Source organism: Podarcis cretensis, assembly GCF_951804945.1.
Source record: "Podarcis cretensis genome assembly, chromosome: 7".
NCBI classification, from domain to species: Eukaryota; Metazoa; Chordata; class Lepidosauria; order Squamata; family Lacertidae; genus Podarcis; species Podarcis cretensis.
In genome coordinates, this window is record NC_137176.1 from 86,496,609 (window position 1) to 86,517,747 (window position 21,139).

At 42.2% G+C, this 21,139-nt stretch overlaps 1 protein-coding gene across 1 annotated transcript; it reads left to right on the forward strand.

The window, feature by feature from the left end:
• Window positions 1–4,936: 4,936 nt before the first annotated feature.
• LOC307219581 (mas-related G-protein coupled receptor member H-like) lies at window positions 4,937–5,908 on the forward strand (the record flags this gene model as incomplete). The annotated part of the gene is made up of 1 exon (XM_079982825.1): window positions 4,937–5,908. The coding sequence occupies one exon, from the start codon at window positions 4,937–4,939 to the stop codon at window positions 5,906–5,908; it is 972 nt and encodes a 323-aa protein (XP_079838951.1).
• Window positions 5,909–21,139: the final 15,231 nt, after the last annotated feature.

Genomic DNA, 21,139 nt, shown 5'->3' on the forward strand with positions numbered 1-21,139 from the left:
TACAAAAACAATAAATCTTTTGCAATTGTTCCAGTCTTACAAACTCTATCTACACTGGTCTTAGTGTGATTATTCTAAACATATTTACAGAAGAAAATATAGCTACCCAGCTAGAAACCAAAGTATTCTCTCCCTCTTGTTCACCTCTGTGCTTCAGTCAATGCCCAGGGAGAGACACTGCCTGTGTGCTGTTTCTATTCATCTTTGCTCTGAGGAAAACCCTATTAGAACATGCAAACTTTGGTATAATACTCAAGTTACAGCCCTAACACTTGTAATCTAAGTCACAAGACCTAGCTTGCCCCACTCTTGTGTGGAAAAACATCACAGAAAACTATATTATTATTTTTACCACTCAAACATAATGTGATTTTAAATACAGCATTTTATGTAACACTAAGCATAATTCCAGCAGCTGAACTCTGCTATATGAAATGTTTGTTCCAAGAGAAGCATAGCACTGAATTATTAGATTCTATTCCAGCTAGTAAGCATGCTAGGTTGTGGAAATTAAATGTTAGAGAACACAAAGACTTTCATGGCTAGAATCTCCTCCTAAACTCATTGATGGTTATCTTGACAGCCAGTAAAAGGATGTCTTCTTGTCACATGTTGTTGGCCAACTGATTAAGCCAAGACATAAAGCATAACGTACATCTTTCAGCTCCTTTCATCAGATATCAGGAGTAATAAGTGCAAATGCTTCTCTGTAAATCTTGCCATCATCTGCCATTCCAACTAGGGATACAGTGGTACCTCAAGTAACAAACGCCTCAGGTTACAAATGCTTCAGGTTACAAACTCCGCTAACCTGGAAGAGTTACCTTGAGTTGAGAACTTTGCCCCAGGATGAGAACAGAAATTGTGTGCCGGTGGTACAGCAGCAGCAAGAGGCCCCATTAGCGAAAGCACACCTCTAGTTAAGAACAGTTTCAGGTTAAGAACGGACCTCTGGAATGAATTAAGTTCATAACTAGAGGTACCACTGTATTAGAAATTCACTTTTTTTTTCTTTTTTTCTTTTTTTTGAAGATTGCTGGTCTGTAGTGCTGAGTTGAACTTGCATACAGGTATGTAAGAAACTCCAAATGTTACAGCTTGAATAATGTGTGATTTTACAGTGGCAAATTGTATGGGATGTTGGGGGCGGGGTAGTATCTCTGTTGGAGGACAAGTCATGCTCCTTTTGTGGTAGTTTGGCCACCTTTGGTCCTCACCCTGCAGTCAGCTCTCACCTGTGGCACCTAGAAGCTGCCAACATGTGAAAACAGCCACACCCTAGGAAATGGCTTCAACTGGCTGGCTAAACCAGGTGAGGATAGCCAATAGGTCTCAAACCCTCAGTGAATTGGGACTTCCTTTGCCCTGCAAAGCCAGGCTCTAGCAGATTGAGCGTACAAAACCAAGAGTAGGTCCAATGGTCAAAATGTGGTTTCTGTACATGCTGCTAAGGGAAATGGTTGAGGGGTTGCAGAATAGAAACTGTGATCTACTAGGGAGTTTGGAGAAATAACTGCTGGCAAGTTCTGCCTAGGAGGTTAAGGGCAAAGGGGAGGTATATAGGGCCATTTTCTGAGTGTTGGGTCAAAGAGACAGAGGCACATGTTAGGACAGGCGGCCCCTGGATCTTAGAAAGAAACTGTATGGCTGAAACCTTGATATTACATGGAGCATTTAGATATGTTACCGAAGTATGAACTCAATACCATAAGAGGCTTATCAGTTCTTTCTGATAGAGAAGAAACAGACCAGAATTCTGAAGGCACTTGACACCCTCAGGGTAGGTTGTAGGCAGTGCAGGAGCAGAGAACAGGTGGGGGGCGTGGCTGGTGTGCGTCCCAGGGGTGTGGTGCACCGCCCATGTGGCACCCGTTGCGGGGGCTGAGCGGTGCACGTCAAGGTGGTGTGCGGTGCATGTCAGGGGCGGCGGCCATGATGGCACCCCGCCTGGGATGGTACCCAGAGCAACCCACTCTCCCGCTCCCACCTTCCTCCCCCAGTGGTTGTAGGTAACAGAAAATCAGGGATGATGGGAGCTGGAATCTGATAACTGAAGGGTCAAAAGTTAGACACCCTTGTACTAGAGGTTGAACATTGTGTCTAAAGAATCTCCTTGCAGGAATTGAATCCACATCTGCCTTGTTTCTTATAGCAAGATTGTCTCAATATCAAGGGAAGGAAACCTTTTCTGGCTGGCAGGCCAGATGCTTCTCTACCACCAATGCCAAGTCACATTTGGCAGGTGGGTGGATGAAAACATCCCTGTCCTGCACTTTGAACCTCAAATTTTCAGAGGTACAAGGAGCAGCTCTGCGAATGGGAAGCAGGTTCCATTCAACTGAAACCGCTTCTCTCTTCTAGAGCAAGTTGCGCTCCTTCTGCCAACCAGCTGATAGGTGATGAGAGTGTACCTCTAGATTCATCAATTCCATACTCATTACTCTTCTCTTTGATGCACTTGCAAATATGCAAAACATTTCCTGACATTCCACCCTCACCATATTCTGTTTTCTCTTGAAATGCCTCAGATTCCTTCACCATGGAGGAATCTCTTGATCTGCTTAGAATTTCCCTTTCCCTTCACCTTCCTTCTATTACACCTGAACTAGGTTGGATGCAAACTTTCGCAAAAACAACAACAACAATTTGAGTTGTATTTGTAGAAAGCTTGCCAAAAGCACTGAAGAGTAGAGAGAGGCTTTAAACGGCTGCATTTTATTTATTTATTTATTTATTTACTTACTTACTTACTTACTTACTTCTTTATACCAAAACACATTGTCTTTCCACAAATTGCTAGTTTGCATATTTGCAAAAGAAATATTCAGTGAAATGTTCTTCTCAGAGTATGAGGAACAACCTATAAGTCCTCGCGTAAGTGTTTTATCATGCCTTGGAAGCACGCACAATTTTCTCAGGTCCAAAGTGCAAATTTCTCTTGAGACCTACATTTCAGGAGACAATTTGCCCCACGCTTAGAAGGTTGCCAAAGCATCCAGGAAGAGTGAAAGAACTCTGCCCATTGCTAATGGAGCATGCACTAATGCTCTGGTTGGTAATTGCACTATGATGTGTGTTCTCTGCTCCACCCCGGCTGAACCAGATGCCATGCTAACTTTCTTCAGAGAGGTGCTCTTTGCTGATTGAGGGGAAAGCATTTTGAAGCCAGAGGACATCTTGGAGACTGGGACTATGAAATTGTGGAGTGCATCTCAGACCTGTTTTCTTCCTGTTTTGAAAAGTTTGTATAAGTAGAAGGTAGGAAATTAAATATTTTATTGGGATGTCTTCTCTGCTGTGGTGCCATATCTCTCTCCCTCCTCCTCCTCCTCCTCCCCCTTCCCTTCTTCTTCTACTGCTCCTTCAGTATAGGCTAACCAATGTGCTACCCTCCAGATGTTATGGACCTCAATTCACATCAGCTCCAGCCAGCATCACCAATTGTCAGGGATTATGGGAGTTGTACTCAAGCAGCAACTTGAAGGGTATATTGTTGACTACTCCTGGCATAAATTCTGAGAGGCCTTTAGCTTGAAATCATCTTAACCATAATGAACCCCAGTTATTTACAAAGTTATATGTTCAATGTTATTACTTGCTGTTTTGTTGTTTGTTACTCTAGTCTCTCCTCTTCCATTCCTTTTCTTCTGCTACCCACTTTTAATAGTTACACTGTGTGTTCCTTGAGGAAATGATCTCTATAAAGCTCCATAGGCAAGCGAGGTAGATAACCTGTGGCACTTCAGTTGGAGAACGCCCATCATCGCTGGCTGCTGACCAACAATATCTGTAGGGCCACCAGTTCCCTACCCATGACGTACTGTGATGCCCATCACAATGCTAGCACTATCCAGAGGCATTGGGAGGGGGTATATAGCAATGGTCACCTGCATAGGCAAACAGGCACCGGGGTCTTAAATTATAGACAGTTTAGAAAGGGAAATAAAGAGCTGGTTGCGACATTGCTCAGGCAAACAGCCATCAGGAGTGGCAAGTAGCATTTTTCAGGAGTAAAGGTAAAGGTACCCCTGACCATTAGGTCAAGTTGTGGACGACTCTGGGGTTGCACGCTCAACTCGCTCTATAGGCTAGGGAGCCGGTGTTTGTCTGGAGACAGCTTCCAGGTCATGTGGTCAGCATGACTAAGCTGCTTCTGGTGAACCACAGCAGCGTATGGAAATGTCGTTTACCGTCCCACCAGAGCGGCACCTATTTATCTACTTGTACTTGACTTTGAATTGCTAGGTGGGCAGGAGCTGGGATCGAACAATGGGAGCTCACCCCATTATGGGGATTCGAACCGCCGACCTTCTGATCAGCAAGCCCTAAAAGAGAAATGAAAAATCTGCACACTCCACCTCTAAAGTAAGCACTGAACTGATGACCCCCAAAGGCACCCAGTGCTGCTCAGCGATTCTAAAGAACAAACAAAAATACTGAGATTGCAAGTGGTGAACAGAATGTTCAATATTCCTCAGTTTGACTATGCACATGTGTTCTCTTGCTGCAAACAGGCACACACAGCCAAAGGGCAGTATAGGGCTGTTTGAAAGCCCTCTTGCAAGCAGTGTGGCACTGCTGAGTATAGAGAAACACTTTTCTAGCTTGTCCATCATAGGGTATGTGCTGGCAAAGCAACATTGAACAACTCCTGCTCTCTGCAGCATGGTTGGAGGGGGGAGGAAATGCAGTGAGCATATAGGGTTAAAAAAACATACACCCTCCAATCAAACATTTCATCTTAAGTAAAATGCATTAATAATGCATTTTTCGAATGGTCTCAGTGCATCAGGTCACTTATACCAGGCTGGACATTTTAGCCACATCATTGCTTATTAAGCACCATGCCAGGAAATTAATAATTCTCTCTTTTCTTTTACCTTAGAACCAGAACTTGTCTCAGAAGAGGGGGGGAAAATTGAAGCAGATATTGAACATGGTAACCAATATCAGCGATGTGCTTATGTTCCCAATGGATGTGGAACTGGGTTACTATGGAATATATACCACTGCAATTCCAGCCAAGAACCCCTCTGATAATAGGACAGAGGGGATCTTCTACGACAATTTAGGAAGGATTGTTTTTTCGGTCTTCATCTTTTTAATCTGCATTTTTGGACTCCTGGACAATGGAACTGTCTTTTGGTTTCTTAGCTTCTGCATTGCAAAGAATCCTTTCAGCACCTACATCCTGAACGTGGCTGCTGCTGACTTTGGGATCCTGATATGCCTTATCACATTTCTTGCTGTAGGATTTTTTAATGAAGGCACCTTCGTTCCTTCAGTTATTTTCCCAATAGCTCTAGAGCTCTTTCTGTTGATGTACAGTGTCAGTCAGCTTCTAATGATGGCCATCAGCATTGATGGGTGTGTGTCAGTCTATTACCCAGCTTGGCATCATTGTTACCGCCCCCTACAGTGGTCCACTGGTATGTGTGCTGTAATATGGATCTTCTCCTTCCTGATTTGTGCAATTGTCCTTACTCTCCATACCGAATTTTATCCCCGAATGTACTACCAGTTTATTGAGAGTGTCTTGGTTTGCACCCCGGTCATGATTATCTCTGCTCTCAGCCTCTTCAACAAAGTCTACCTGAAATCACAGCAGCAAGAGCCACGTAAACTTTTGACAGCCATCTTATTTATCCTCCTTTTCTCTCTCTTCTTTGATTTGCCACTGAATGCCTTATACATCACTTATTTCCCTGTTCCACATGCCCATCACATGGAGTTGCGTTTATTTTCTGCCTCCATCTACAGCAGTGTTAAGCCACTGATTTATTTCCAGGTTGGGAAACAGAAGGTAGATCTATGTAGAGAGAGCATAAAGGTCATTCTCCAAAATGTTTTTAAGGAAGAAGAGGTCTGTAGAGAGGAACTGGAACTTACAGTTCAAGAACAGTTGTGATGCTTCCATAAGTATGGAAGGCTCCTGGCAGGCTAACAGATAATGAGTGACGTCTTCTCCCTGAGTTTGACCACAAATACAAAGTCGGTCTGCATATGGGACTTTGTTATAATTGCCATCCAAAACTACAGTGGGCATCACTTAGAAACAATAATAAAGGCATTTCTTAAGAAAGTTAGTGAGAGTTCTCAGTTCTGTTTGATACAGTGAGCATATAGATATTGACCAAAAATCCAGATCCACATCACAAAGTCAAGTAAAAGTTTAGTAAAAAGAACTGACAAAAAAATTGTAAGTATTCAAAATTATGATACAAAATAGTAAATGGCATGAAAAGGATTGCAGTATAATAGATGAGCATGTACAATTGAGCTACTAGGAAGAGTGAAGAAAGAAACATAAGACCATTTGCATCTATTGCTTCAATTATAACAAAAAAAATCATAGATGAAAGCTGACATAGAAGAAAGCAACTGTCTTTCTAATACCTTCTCTGCAGTTCGTACATGTATCTTCAGATCAAAAGCATGAAGACTGTTTTACTACATTGTAAAGTCATCTATGCAATATGTTAAACAACAGAGGAAAAGTTACATAAGATTTTAAAGAGAATGCATGATATGTATAATGCTTATTTTCTCCTAATATTGAGATAGATTTAATGGATTTGAGGAATAATGAGGACAGTTGGTTGCAAATCTAAAATATTAACCATATAAAGGTGCAGAAGAAAAATCTCCAAGAAATGGTTGCCAAAGCAGCCAACCATGGGGAAAAAAAAAACAAAAATCTTCCTTCCTCCCATTTCTTCCATTGAATGTTCAAAAAGTTCCATATCTACCAAATTTCTTGTTAGGTCTGCTGTTCCAGCTGGGAGAGTTATGTGTATGATTGATGTTCTATTTAAAAATAAAGGAAAAGAACTGAATGAAAAGTCTAGCCCCTGAGAAGTGTGTCCTGGGAGAACACTAGCTGTTGCTAGACTATGGATGGATGTGTATACAGTACAGTACAGTTGTTCATATTATTTGCATTGTCCACATGATGTTGTCCCCACCCAAGTGGCAGACTACCCTTGCTTCAATTTAATTCTGATTTTCCCAATGCACGCTACCCAGCTGTGGATGCACTGAAATCCATAGTGTGGGTAGGTGGTGTTGTTGTTTTTAATAATGTTTATTAAAGCTTTCTTAGTTTACAAAAATGTGTGCATTGTCTCTTTTTTCAACTGGTGTTTTCTACAGATCAGTTACATTTGTTTCGAGACATTAGTGTTGCATGCAGTATTAGGTTGGGGGGAAAAGAAGGGTGGTGTGGCAATGCTTCTATTTTTCTACTTAGTTTATGTGTGTGTGGAGTTTTGTGTCAGCATCACTTGTGTGGGTTCTCTTTCCATTCAATTGTTATATTTCCTTGGTGGTGAGCAGGGACAGACCGCCCCAGGTGTCACTACTGAGGGGAGTGACAAAATAGTGGGCATTACTCACCGTGGGGCCTGCAGCACACCTGAGCCATGTGTCTCTCCTGGGAGTGACATGGTGGCTTGGGCACCCACAGGCTCCATGCTCCCCCAAATGGTCCAGCTGCTACCTCCCCCTCAGCTATAGGGTGGCTGAATGAGAGGAGGCAGGTAGGCCAAGCGAAGTATCCTGCCACTGGGCACAGGGCACACATACCGCCCGAGGCACCCGACCTTCTTGCTCCACCACTGGTGGTGAGAGAGGTTGGGGTGGCCTAGGGTGTGGTCAATTGTCTTTGAATGGCTGTAGTGAGTTTTTCCCCCCAGTGTGTTTGGTCATGATTTCCACCACCTTCTTCTTCCATAGGTGAGGCACTCTTCTAGTTCGGCATAACACACTTTTTAAAAAACAACAACAACAAAATGCTACTTTCTTCAAATCTGGTATATTGAAAAATGTGTATCACAAAAAAAGTAAAAGAGCTAATTATCAACCCATCTAGAAGCTCAGAGAACTTAATATATCCCCATGTTAAAGCCTTCAGCAACACACACAGAAGAAGAAGAAGAGTTTGGATTTGATATCCCGCCTTTCACTCCCCTTCAGGAGTCTCAAAGCGGCTAACATTCTCCTTTCCCTTCCTCCCCCACAACAAACACTCTGTGAGGTAAGTGGGGCTGAGAGACTTCAAAGAAGTATGACTAGCCCAAGGTCACCCAGCAGCTGCATGTGGAGGAGCGGAGACTCAAACCCAGTTCCCCAGATTACAAGACTACCGCTCTTAACCACTACACCACACTGGGCCCTACTTGGAGATGCCACACAGGCATTCTTCTTTTCAGTGTGAATTAAACAATTATATTTAACCCTCTGCTAAACTGGACACTTGGGCTCTCTTCTTTTTCTCATTTAAATATGGATTATTGAAGCATCTGTGGTGAAAAACAGCACAACACTTCTTAAAGCTACAGAACCACCACCCCCTGTCTCCCTCCTCCTCCTCTGCAAGCCTGGCAGCAATGAGTGTGTGTGGCAACAAAGATGTGTCAATAGACAGGTGGATGGTGGGCATGGAGTTTAGGAGGAGTAGTTGGTTGAAGAGTGCAGGAGGCAGAAAGTGGCATTCTCCGTGGAAGCCAGATCTGCCACCTCTCCTGGCTGACCAAAGCCTGCCTCCCTGTGAGGCTACTGCTTTACTTCACCTCACCTAATGGGTGGGGTGGACCTGTTCAAGACGATTGAGTCATCACCCCTACACCCTCCTAGCTATGGAGTAACCCTGTAGACCCTAAAGCAAAAGCTGGTTGTTCTAATATATTTGAGTAACGAGCATACAACTATCAGCTTCACTGGAGCTACGATGTCTAAGCAAGAAACATGTTGCCTTTATGGAAACGTTATGTCTTGGAAACAAAAGATTGCCTAAGCAGGAGGAAAGAGAGCATCACAAATCAGGAGAATTACACTTTTAAAATATTGTGACAGAGTATGCCCATCCTTCTTCCAATCCAGACATTTGCAACTGGATCATGGCTGCAATCTCTTATCTGGATGAAAAAGACGTTATCCAGCTCTGAGCTCCCCAATCTGGAAAGAGAATGTTTCAGACATGTTTCAGACATCATGGGTGGGGCACAAACACCACCTCAGTATGAAATTTATCATTCTATAAGTGGCACCCCATTAGCCATGGGTAGGTTTCTTGGTATTCTAGAAAGGTGCTTCAGTATCACCTTAAGTGCAGAAGAACTTTCTTTTCATGCATTATCAGGAGAAATTTTGCCCTTCATAAATGCAATAGCCTCCAAGCTATTGTCTTGCAATAATGTATGTCTTGAAATCTGAGCTCTGAAGCGCAGGATTTTGTTTTCACCTTTCAATGCACATTCATTAGGGCTGTGCACAGGATTTGGCTGAAGACGAAAACCTGAACTGTACCTGGTTAAATTGAGAGGAACCAGGTTGGGCTTCCCAGAACAACCTGGGGTTGTCAAGGAGTGGGAGAGAAGAAGAGACAAAGTATCTCAGTAAAGCCTACTGTGTTTGATTAGCAGCCATAAAATAAAAGGAGAGGCTCTCTTTTATTCAAGAAATGGTTAAGAAATAGAGCTGAGAGGAAATAGAGCCAAGAGGTGTGTGTGTGTGTGTGTGTGTGTGATGCTTCAAATAATCTTTTATAGATATTTGTAACTGTTTTGAGAAAGAGAAGCCTATCTGTGTATCTAATCACAAAATGATTGGTCCATTTGACTTCCTTTTTCTCACCCAATGCGTAGCTGCTCATCTGAATATTATATCTTAGAATATGGAGTCTTACACAAGAAAAGTTTCCTCCTCTTAAGTTCACAGAAAATTATCTTGATGACCAAAAAATAACATTTTCTTCTTGTGATAAGAAGCTGGCAACTAAAGCTTCGATGAAAGGTGGACAGGCTCTTCTACATCTTGCAGTGAGCTATAAAAACAAGACAATTTCTCACCCCTCTTGGACTTGAGGTGCACAAGGGTTTGTCTGCATGTCCTCCCGCTACCTGTATTTCCAGCACACAATATTGTTCAGCACATTCGTGTTGTCATCTTCCTATCTGAAGACTGTTCATCGGTTCCTCCACTCAGGTATGTGAAAAGAGGTGAAATGCCATCACTCACCAGCAGCTTGCATTCATCACATTGAGAAAGCCCCAGGTTATTTCCCAGTAATGTGGATCAGTGAATTTTATTATTTCAGTCATAGACCAGTTCCAGCCCACATACAATATCAATATAATAATAATAATAATTTATTATTTATACCCCACCCATCTGGCTGGGCTTCCCCAGCCACTCTGGGCGGCTTCCAAAATAAAATAAAAAAATATTTGAAATACTGCAATACATCAAACACTAAAAGCTTCCCTAAACAGGGCTGCCTTCAGATGTCTTCTAAAAGTCTGGTAGTTGTTGTTCTCTTTGACATCTGGTGGGAGGGCGTTCCACAGGGAGGGCGCCACTACCGAGAAGGCCCTCTGCCTGGTTCCCTGTAACTTGGCTTCTCACAGTGAGGGAACCGCCAGAAGGCCCTCGGTGCTGGACCTCAGTGTCTGGGTAGAACGATGGGGGTGGAGACGCTCCTTCAGATATACTGGACCGAGGCTGTTTAGGGCTTTAAAGGTCAGCACCAACACTCTGAATTGTGCTCGGAAACGTACTGGGAGCCAATGTAGGTCTTTCAAGACCGGTGTTATATGGTCTCGGCGGCCGCTCCCAGTCACCAGTCTGGCTGCCGTGTTCTGGATTAGTTGTAGTTTCCGGGTCACCTTCAAAGGTAGCCCCACGTAGAGCGCATTGCAGTAGTCCAAGCGGGAGATAACCAGAGCATGCACCACTCTGACGAGGCAGTCCACAGGCAGATAGGGTCTTAGCCTGCGTACCAGATGGCCTGGACACGGATTTGACCTGTGCCTCCATGGACAGCTGTGAGTCCAAAATGACTCCCAGGCTGCGCACCTGGTCCTTCAGGGGCACAGTTACCCCATTCAGGACCAGGGAATCCTCCACACCTGCCCACCTCCTGTCCCCCAAAAACAGTACTTCTGTCTTGTCAGGATTCAATCTCAATCTGGGAAGTCAAGGAAGTCATAAAACACGAAAGGGATACATTTGAATTTGCAATTAGTTTTAACAGGGACAATACAGATATAGCAACATTTAAAAAATATATAAATTAAAACTTAGTCCAGTAATGTGGATATTGCAAGCTTAGCTGGGAATGGATGGCTGCAAATTCAGGACTAAACTGATGAATGGTCTGAATGAGGGAAAGCCAGCTTCATATGTGCTTGAATGAAATACAGTGGTACTGGGTTACAAACGCTTCAGGTTATAGACGCTTCTAGGTTACAGACTCCGCTAACCCAGAAATAGTCCCTCAGGTTAAGAACTTTGCTTCAGGATGAGAACAGAAATCGTGCTCCGGTGGCACAGCAGCAGCAGGAGGCCCCATTAGCTAAATTGGTGCCTCAGGTTAAGAACAGTTTCAGGTTAAGAACGGACCTCCAGAACGAATTAAGTTCTTAACCAGAGGTACCACTGTATAGCTTTGGCTGTAACAAGGAAATTATTATTTCTAGTTGGCTGGGACATTTTAAGATGCAAATCAAATGTCAAATATATCACCATAGTCACAAAGCTGAGATTTTATACAAACCACCCAGTTGAATTCTTCAAATAGGTATATGATAATAGAAAGACTGTTTCATGGATGGCCAAAGGCAGATGGAAGAAGTCAATCATTCATCATCTATTCCATAGTCACAACTTGGGCTTTATGTGCTTAAAATGCATTTTATGTATAATACAATATATGCAATGATGGGGCTTTATCACCCCAATCTAATTTCATTTTCTGCTATATTCTACTGAGTGTAGACCCATTAAAATTAATGAATCTCTATTAGGCATGTCCATTAATTTCAGTGTGTCTACTCTGAGTAGGACTAGAATTAAATACCACCCTTTGAGTGGTTTTTCCCACTCCTTTCCTAGGGAATACCCACTCTTTAGTGCTAAATTGAAGCAAATGTCAATCTGGAGAAAACCCAAATTACAATTTGCTCTGATTGAGCACTGAAATGCTATTTTCCCTGGAGGACAGCAGAAGGGCAAGCAAAAGTCCTTAGTTAAGGTCATTTAAATCTACTAATACATTGAGAAGACAGTCTTTATGAGAAATCTCTCATATTTTCCTGTATCCATATTAATTCTATGTATGCTTCAACAGCCTAGGTTGGAAGGAGCAAATATTTTGCAACTCACTTTAAATATATTGGCTTGTGATGAAAGTAATGCTAAGTCAGTAGTTCACTCATCACAAGATTTTTATTTTTTCAAGGCATTTTTTAATTAAATATTTCTTGGTTTACAAAAGTATGTGCAATATCTCTTTTTTCAAGTTACGTTTTCTACAAATCAGTTTCATTTGTTGAGACATTAGTGTTACATTAGGAAGAAAAAGGGGGAAAGAGGTGGAAGGGGCCATGGTGAGTGGGGATGGAGTCTGGTGGCGATGTTTCTATTTTACTTAATCACAATATTTTTCTTTTTTGTGTCACATAGCTTTTCTACCCTCCCCTCATATGCCCATAAATCGGTTATAGGGTTTCCCTAACCCCCAGAAGAAATTGGTGGAGTAGGGGGACACCCATGGATGGATTTTTTTTTTTTGGGGGGGGGGGTCCACTACATTAGCAGTAATCCTTGGTTGACTGATGGTTTAGTTGAATACTGCCCAATGATTCCGTCCATTCACTTTTACATTTAATTTCAATTATATATACTCATAACTGAATCCACCCATCTCATTTGTCTGACCAGGTGTGTCTATTATATAGGAAGAGAAATTAAGGCTTCCCCAAAGAAAACACCGGAGCATAATGAGTAGTTTCAACATTGATCCCATATTCTTCTCTTGTATCATTGGTGTGGTGTTTGCTCTCCTAGGTGGGTCATAAGGGAAGGGTTAAATGAGTGTGAAGTGATTGGCCAGTGGGAACCCAAGGGGAGGAGTTAGAGTTAGAGTTGGAGTTGTTGCGAGTTGTGAGTTGGAGGAAGAGGGAGGATAAGTCTGTGGGTTGGTCGCGTTTTGATGTGAGAGAGTGAGAGAAACTGATAGGAGGAGTCAGATAGACAGCTGGGATAATCAGTTAGCAGTTATTAGGAAGGTATAGGCCGGTATAGAAACTAAGGATAAGAAACCGACAAGAAAAATTAACTGAAACCATAAACTTGTTCATGCTTATAAAATAAACTTGATTATTTGTTTTAATGTTAACAACCGTCTGGACTTAGTGTGTACCTGAGAAAAACGGGTTGGTGGCAGCGGGAAAGTGATCATAGTGGTGCCACAGGGATCAATAGACCGTCAAATGTCTGGGGACCCTGTGTGATCACCACAATTGGGTATATTAGTTTATTTACCACCATTTTTGGACTTGTGGGCAATGGAATAGTCATCATGGTTCTTCAGTTCCAGAATGAAAAGATTCCTTTCAAGACCTACATGTTGAACTTGGCTGTTGCTGACTTAGGAGTCCCCGTGTTGTACTTTGTTTTCTGGATGCTGTGCATTGTGGATAGCAATACACCAGATGATCTTAACTTCCTTGTTTTTTCTGAAGTTTTTAATGGGCTTATTTGGTTTATGTACCTGACTGCTCAACTAAAAAAAAAGCCAATGCAATTCTGGGCTGCATCAATAGGAGTATTGCATCTAGATCAAGGGAAGTAATAGTGCCACTGTATTCTGCTCTGGTCAGACCTCACCTGGAGTACTGTGTCCAGTTCTGGGCACCACAGTTCAAGAAAGACACTGACAAACTGGAACGTGTCCAGAGGAGGGCAACCAAAATGGTCAAAGGCCTGGAAACGATGCCTTCTGAGGAATGGCTAAGGGAGCTGGGCATGTTTATCCTGGAGAAGAGGAGGTTAAGGGGTGATATGATAGCCATGTTCAAATATATAAAAGGATGTCACATAGAGGAGGGAGAAAGGTTGTTTTCTGCTGCTCCAGAGAAGCGGACACGGAGCAATGGTTCCAAACTACAAGAAAAAAGATTCCACCTAAACATTAGGAAGAACTTCCTGACAGTAAGAGCTGTTTGACAGTGGAATTTGCTGCCAGGGAGTGTGGTGGAGTCTCCTTCTTTGGAGGTCTTTAAGCAGAGGCTTGACAACCGTATGTCAGGAGTGCTCTGATGGTGTTTCCTGCTTGGCAGGGGGTTGGACTCGATGGCCCTTGTGGTCTCTTCCAACTCTATGATTCTATGATTCTATGATTCTACTGTTGACAACCATCAGTGCGGACCTCTGTGGGTCTTTCCTCTTTCCAATTTTGAAAGGTGTCAATCAGTCATCACACTCAAACACCAAGGCATGTGCCATCATCTGAGTCCTCTCCTTCTTGTTCACTGGGATTCAAACTGTTTCTGGTGTTACTGATGACCGTGTAATTTTTTTCCTAAGACCCAGTTTCATTGTCAATGCCATCCCCCTGAAGTTCATAACTATCTCCACTCTGACAACTTTCATCAAAATTTCACTGATTCACAATGGGAAGAACTAACAAAGTTTTTAAAAGTGATTTTGCTCACTCTTCTCTACTCCTTTTTCTTTAGTCATCTGTGGACTATCATTTTCAACATTGACGTATTTTGGCATCCTTATTTTACTTCCTAGAGGCTACCTGCAACTGCAGCACTAGGCCATTTCTTTATTACCTAGTTGGGAGACAAAAAATGGATTGTTCTTGGGGAAGCATGAAGGTTGCTCTCCAGAGGGTCTTCCAAGAAGCAGAACCTACAAATGAAAATGCGTACAATGAGAACCATGCATTTATGTAAATTGCTCTGTGGCCTTAGAACTAACTTCCCAGTGAGATTTTAAGCCATCTCTTCATTTTGGCTTTCATTTTTTCCCTAATTAAAATATTTTATTAACATATAGAACTCATACATTTACATTTACACAGTGCATACACATAACACAATACTTTATTTTCATAACATAAAGCATACCTACATTATGCTATATTATACCTTTCAACTCAACTGGCTAGTTTGGAACTGTTCATCCCTTTTGGGGGTGTGAGCCTTTCAGGCATTAGTTATTTCCCTTTGGGACTTATTTCCTGGGCCCTGTGGTGCTGTAGAGAAGAAGCAGACCACCAGAATCATTTCAAAATTCAGGTCTTCCCTTCAACTCCCTTCAACTCCAGTTCCCCAAAAAGGGAAAAGGAGATCCATAGTGTAGTTAACATATTATATCCTCCCAGGACAATGTTTATAGGGGTGAGATGTTTCATAGGCTCTCTTTCACTTTCACTTTCACTTTCACTTTCACTTGCTTGCATTCTACATATTATTTACTTTTTAAAATCTTACATAAATATTCCTGTGTTGCTTAATACATTGCATTTATGACTTTACAGTGTAGTAGAACGTTCTTGCTGCGGTCTTCAGGTACATGAACTGGATGGAAGGTATTAGAAGGATATAATAATAATAATAATAATAATAATAATAATAATAATTTATTCCCCACCCATCTGGCTGGATTTCCCCACTTGCCTTCTTATATTTCAGGCTTCACCTTTGACTTTTTGTTTAAGCAATAGATGTGAATAGCGCTATATTTCATTTATTTGATGTCTGTAGTAGCTCCCCAAAAATGTTTCATCTGTTATACTGTAATCATTTTCATATGATTTACTATTTTGTATCACACTAGCACCATTTTAAATGAATAGTTACAATATTTCACAACTTGTCAGTTGTTGATTTTATTAAACTCTAACTTGACTTTTCTTTGGGGGTGGTGCTGGTTCTTTGCTACATATCCACATACTTACTGGAGTAAATTAATATAGAGAGAAGAACTCATTTTAATGCAAAATTGTTTTCTTGGTTCTATTTTATATGCTGTTATTTTAATGGAGTATTCTTCCTGCTTCATCTTATTTTGCTGAAGTTTACCCACCACTATGGCTGGTTTTGCACCTTCCTTTCCTGCTCTCTGTTTACTGATGGATAATTACGAACACCAAGGAACGCAGGTGGCACTCTGGGTTAAACCACAGAGCCTAGGACTTGCCGATCAGAAGGTTGGTGGTTCGAATCCCCGCGATGGGGTGAGCTCCTGTTGCTCGGTCCCTGCTCCTGCCAACCTAGCAGTTCGAAAGCACGTCAAAGTGCAAGTAAATAAATAGGTACCGCCCCAACGCGAAGGTAAATGGTGTTTCCGTGTGCTGCTCTGGTTTGCCAGAAGTGGCTTAGTCATGCTGGCCACATGACCCAGAAGCTGTACGTCGACTTCCTCGGCCAATAAATTGAGATGAGCACCGCAACCCCAGAGTCGGTCAAGACTGGACCTAATGGTCAGGGGTCCCTTTACCTTTACCTAATTACTAATACCATATATTAGAGAACTCCAGAAAACAGTAACAGGTAGGTAGCCGTGTTGGTCTGCCGTAGTTGAAACAACATAAAACAATTCCTTCCAGTAGCACCTTAGAGACCAACTAAGTTTGTTAAAAGCTCATACCAATAACAAATTTAGTTGGTCTCTAAGGTGCTACTGGAAGGATTTTTTTTTATTTTGTTCCAGAAAACAGAAAAGCTATACTGCTCAGGGTCAAACTGTGCTAGAATGGATCAGACAAGCTGGTAATATTAAGTCATCTTTAATAATAATAATAATAATATTTTTTTTTTAATCTTTTAATATTGTATTTAAAATACTTGTGCAGAAGAAAATGGGCAGAGGGAACCAACTTGTAACGTGGTGAAAACTTTTTGGACAATAGTAGCCATATCTGCCAGGAATTTCTTTGCCCAGAAAGTCCTGGAGCCTTTCTTCTCAACAACTGGGAGATAGCTGAGTTTTTACTGAGGTTAATCTAATAGGTTGAGACTCTGCACCTTTCTGAAGAATATATCTAGTCTTGCACAAGAAGGGTCTCTTCATCCTCAATTCATAGATGGTTATCTTGTTGACCAAAAAAGGAGCATTTTCCTCTTGTGGTATGAATCTGGCAGCTGATAAAGTCATGATGAAAGGTGGGTGGGACTTTCCATTCCTCATCTTGCTATGAGTTTCAAAAACAACCCAATTTCCTCTCCTGCTTGGGACTTGAGGTGCACAGAAATATTTCTTCATGTCCTCCCTTTTCATCACAGGATATTGTTCCACATTTTTGATTTCTCATAATCCTCATGATCTGTTATTCATCTCAGGCACATGAAAAGAGGGAAAATCCCATAACTCATTGGAAGCATATAGTCCTTGCATGTAGAATGTCCCAGGTTAATTCCAAGTTGCTGGATATTGAGGGGATTAGTTTGAAAAGGATGGCTGGGACACTTGCGAGTCGCTGCTGCTCTGAAGAAAGGAGAGAGATGCAAGGTTAGACTGATTAACAGTCTGATTAAATCACAAGGGGAGCCACCTTAAGCCAGCTTCATATGCTAATGCCTGAAGGATGATTTATGGAAGCCTGTGATGGGAAGAACCTTGCTTCTAGTTGCTTTGGTGCTGACCTTTAAAGCCCTAAACAGCCTCAGTCCAGTATACCTGAAGGAGCATCTCCACCCCCATTGTTCTGCCCAGACACTGAGGTCCAGTTCTGAGGGCCGTCTGGCGGTTCCCCCACTGCGAGAAGTGAAGTTACAGAGAAACAGGCAGAGGGCCTTCTCGGTAGTGACACCGCCCTGTGGAACACCCTCCCACCAGATGTCAAAGGAAAAAACAACTACCAGACTTTTAGGAGACATCTGAAGGCAGCCCTGTTTAGGGAAGCTTTTAATATCTGAAGGACTATTGCACTTTAATATTTTGTTGGAAGCCGCCCAGAGTGGCTGGGGAAACCCAGCCAAATGGGTGGGGTGTAAATAATAAATTATTATTATTATTATTATTTGCTGAAGGAACACAAGAAGCAAGTTTTCAGGGACATACAGAGACAGCACCATTTTCAAATGCCAAGCAAACGTTGAATGTGTCATGGTAGTCCCTTGGGTGAGACATCCAGGTACATTCTGTCAATACATAAGAGAGTGAGGTTGCAGTTGCAACAGCAGAGCATAGGTTAGGGGAATGAACAAATGCATCCTTCTAAATAAGCCAGTTACATTTTCAGCAGCCAAGAAGCAGCTGTATATTTCTTGAGGTTGGGAACACACCTCCCCCTGCTTCAAGCAAAGGGTTATTTTAGAAAGATCTGCTGTTTGCTGGGAGAATGTAAGAAACAAGCTGGAGGGGAGAGAGAGAGAGAGTGCTAAACCTGGAGTTGCAAGCTAAAAGCATACATGGGTATTACAGCCCCCTGAAGATCTAATGCAGGGACAGTGATTTGCTGCCAGAATATGTGCTTGCCATTTTTTTTCTCCATCTTTACTCAATTTGTGTATTTGCAGAGAAACCCAAACAGTTTGAAAGCCATGGTTTACAAATCTAGGGTGCATAGGAACCACAGTTAGCCAATAATCTATTACACATAATTGTATATAACAAATGCTAATAAAAAGATGAATTAACAGTTAAATTTGAAGGAAGAAATCCTATGCCAAGAAGTGTAAAATTATGTGAGATCTGCAGCCCATTCATTTGTGGGGTTGCTGCTGGAGCTCTGCCTTAAGTCTGGCAGAGGGAAAACGAACGTTTAGAATTTGTGTCTTATTCTGGGTTTCTGTGTCATGTGTCCAAGCTGAATGGGCTTAGGAGCTATCCTATGTCTTTCTAATCTGGTCCTGTCCTCATCAAACCCCCAGAATGCTCCTTTGGGGAACTCATACTGGTCTCTGCTAAGCCACCTTTTGCTCCATTAGCAGAGCCTTAGCAAAACCAGAATGAAAAAGTTACACTGGCGTATCTTCAGCTGACCTGGGATTGGGAACTAAATGCCAGCTGAGCCACGAATCAGCCACCTGAGCCAGAGATCCATTGCCCTCTCAGCTGATTATCCCTGAAGACCTTGCAATAGGATTGCCCCCCCCCAATGACCTGGATAACTAAGGAGCATCTAAACATGGCCAAACATGCTTTGACCTTCAAGTCTTCTTCACACACACCCCCAGTATAACCTATGTTTAAAATATCAAAAGATAATTTCTAAACCAATAAACAGTAGAAAGATAAATTGCAGAATATGTGCAGTAACAACACTTGCATTTTTTTTAAAAAAAAGATGAGACAATATTACTACATAATAAAAATAACAAATCTGGATATCATCCAAATGTAAAATTATATAGGCAAAACCACTCACCCGTCATGGCTAATGATAATTATCCATCCATAGAATGCCTCTTGTATGTATCTTATTCCAAAATGTGAACTCAGAGAATTGTGGGTTCCTTGGTTAACAGGAACAGCCAAAGCTGTAAATGAATTTCAAGTATTATAATTTGGAACGATCTCTGTCTGTCTGTCTGTCTGTCTGTCTGTCTGTCTGTTTGTCTGTCTGTCTGTCTCCCTCTCTCTCTCTCTCTCTCTCTCTCTCTCTGTGTGTGTGTGTGTGTGTGTGTGTGTGAGAGAGAGAGAGAGAGAGAGAGAGAGAGAGAGAGAGGTTTTGCAGCTGCCAGCAGGATTGATTAGTCTAGCAGAAAGCAGGCATCCTTCTTTCCTAGCAATGCATGCAGAAGTGAGCAATGCACACAGCTGAGGAATTAAAAGACAGTGGGCTGCATTTCTTGAGAGAGTCAAGAGGGAGCACACATGAGCAAGCAGGTGTATAGATGAGAATTTCAGGGACCAGGGAGACAGAAAGGTGGAGGATTCACAGTAAAATTACTGCAAGAGACAGTGGCTGTGGGGAGAAACACAGGGAACTGAAGACAAACAGAGTGGGAAGCTGGCAGAGGGGAACCAAGCTTTGTAACTATATAATCAGTAGGTACATAAATATGTTGTTGTTGTTTAGTCGTTTAGTCATGTCCGACTCTTCGTGACCCCATGGACCAGAGCACGCCAGGCACTCCTGTCTTCCACTGCCTCCCGCAGTTTGGTCAAACTCATGCTGGTAGCTCCGAGAACACTGTCCCACCATCTCGTCCTCTGTCGTCCCCTTCTCCTTGTGCCCTCCATCTATCCCAACATCAGGGTCTTTTCCAGGGAGTCTTCTCTTCTCATGAGGTGGCCAAAGTATTAGAGACTCAGCTTCAGGATCTGTCCTTCCAGTGAGCACTCAGGGCTAATTTCCTTAAGAATGGAGAGGTTTGATCTTCTTGCAGTCCATGGGACTCTCAAGAGTCTCCTCCAGCACCATAATTCAAAAGCATCAATTCTTCGGCGATCAGCCTTCTTTATGGTCCAGCTCTCACTTCCATATTTCCATAAATATAGGGAAAGCAAAATGTCACTTAGAGAAGGATCTGAAATATTTTCCTTGAAGCTTGAGTTTGTTTTATTCTGGATTGCTTTATTTGATGTTTTAATGTGTTGTAAACCACTTTGGGGGAAAAAATCAATAAAATAGATAGTGGTATAGAAATGATGATGATAATGATAAATTCATCAAGGGGCGAAAAGGCACCTATACTTTCTATTGTGGTGACCATAACCTAGATTAAGGTGCCATCTGGTGAGTACCTTAGATATATGGGTTTCTAACACTGTATGCAACATGTCTTGCACACTCCCCAAATATGCTCCAGAGCATAGGGGAACCCCTAGAACAGATCTAGGGCACAAACAGGGATGGAGAGGCAGGGGAAAGGTCCTGTTGGACAAAATGAAATCCTTGTAATGACATGACTGTGACTTAATACCAACCATCAGCAAAGTGGTGGCCTCATATTGTTTCAGACCATACCCTAGGAACAATTCTGTTTGATTGACATGTTGCTTGAATCTTTAGGTGCCTAAATAATGATTTTCAATCAATAGTAGTGCTGTGCTAACACACACATTAGCTCACAATGATAATCTCAAACCCTACACCTTTTCTTTTTTTAAGGAAAAACGATAGTGCCTTGAGGTCAAATTTGTGGTTCATTCTCTTCTGTGCCATCAGAGCTTAAAAGTGTATGATTGAGCTTTCTACTTAAAATTTGTGTTTTGCAGAGCCCAGAGATAAGATCTATGTGCTAAGAGCACTATGTTCAAATTGCACAAAGTGCTGGAAAGCACTTTGACTGAAGTGCATGTATAAAGCACATACCACTCTTGAAACTTTGGGCAGCAATTTCTCCTGTGCACAGGCAATTTCTGGAGCACCCAGGAAAAGCAAAAGAGCCCTGGC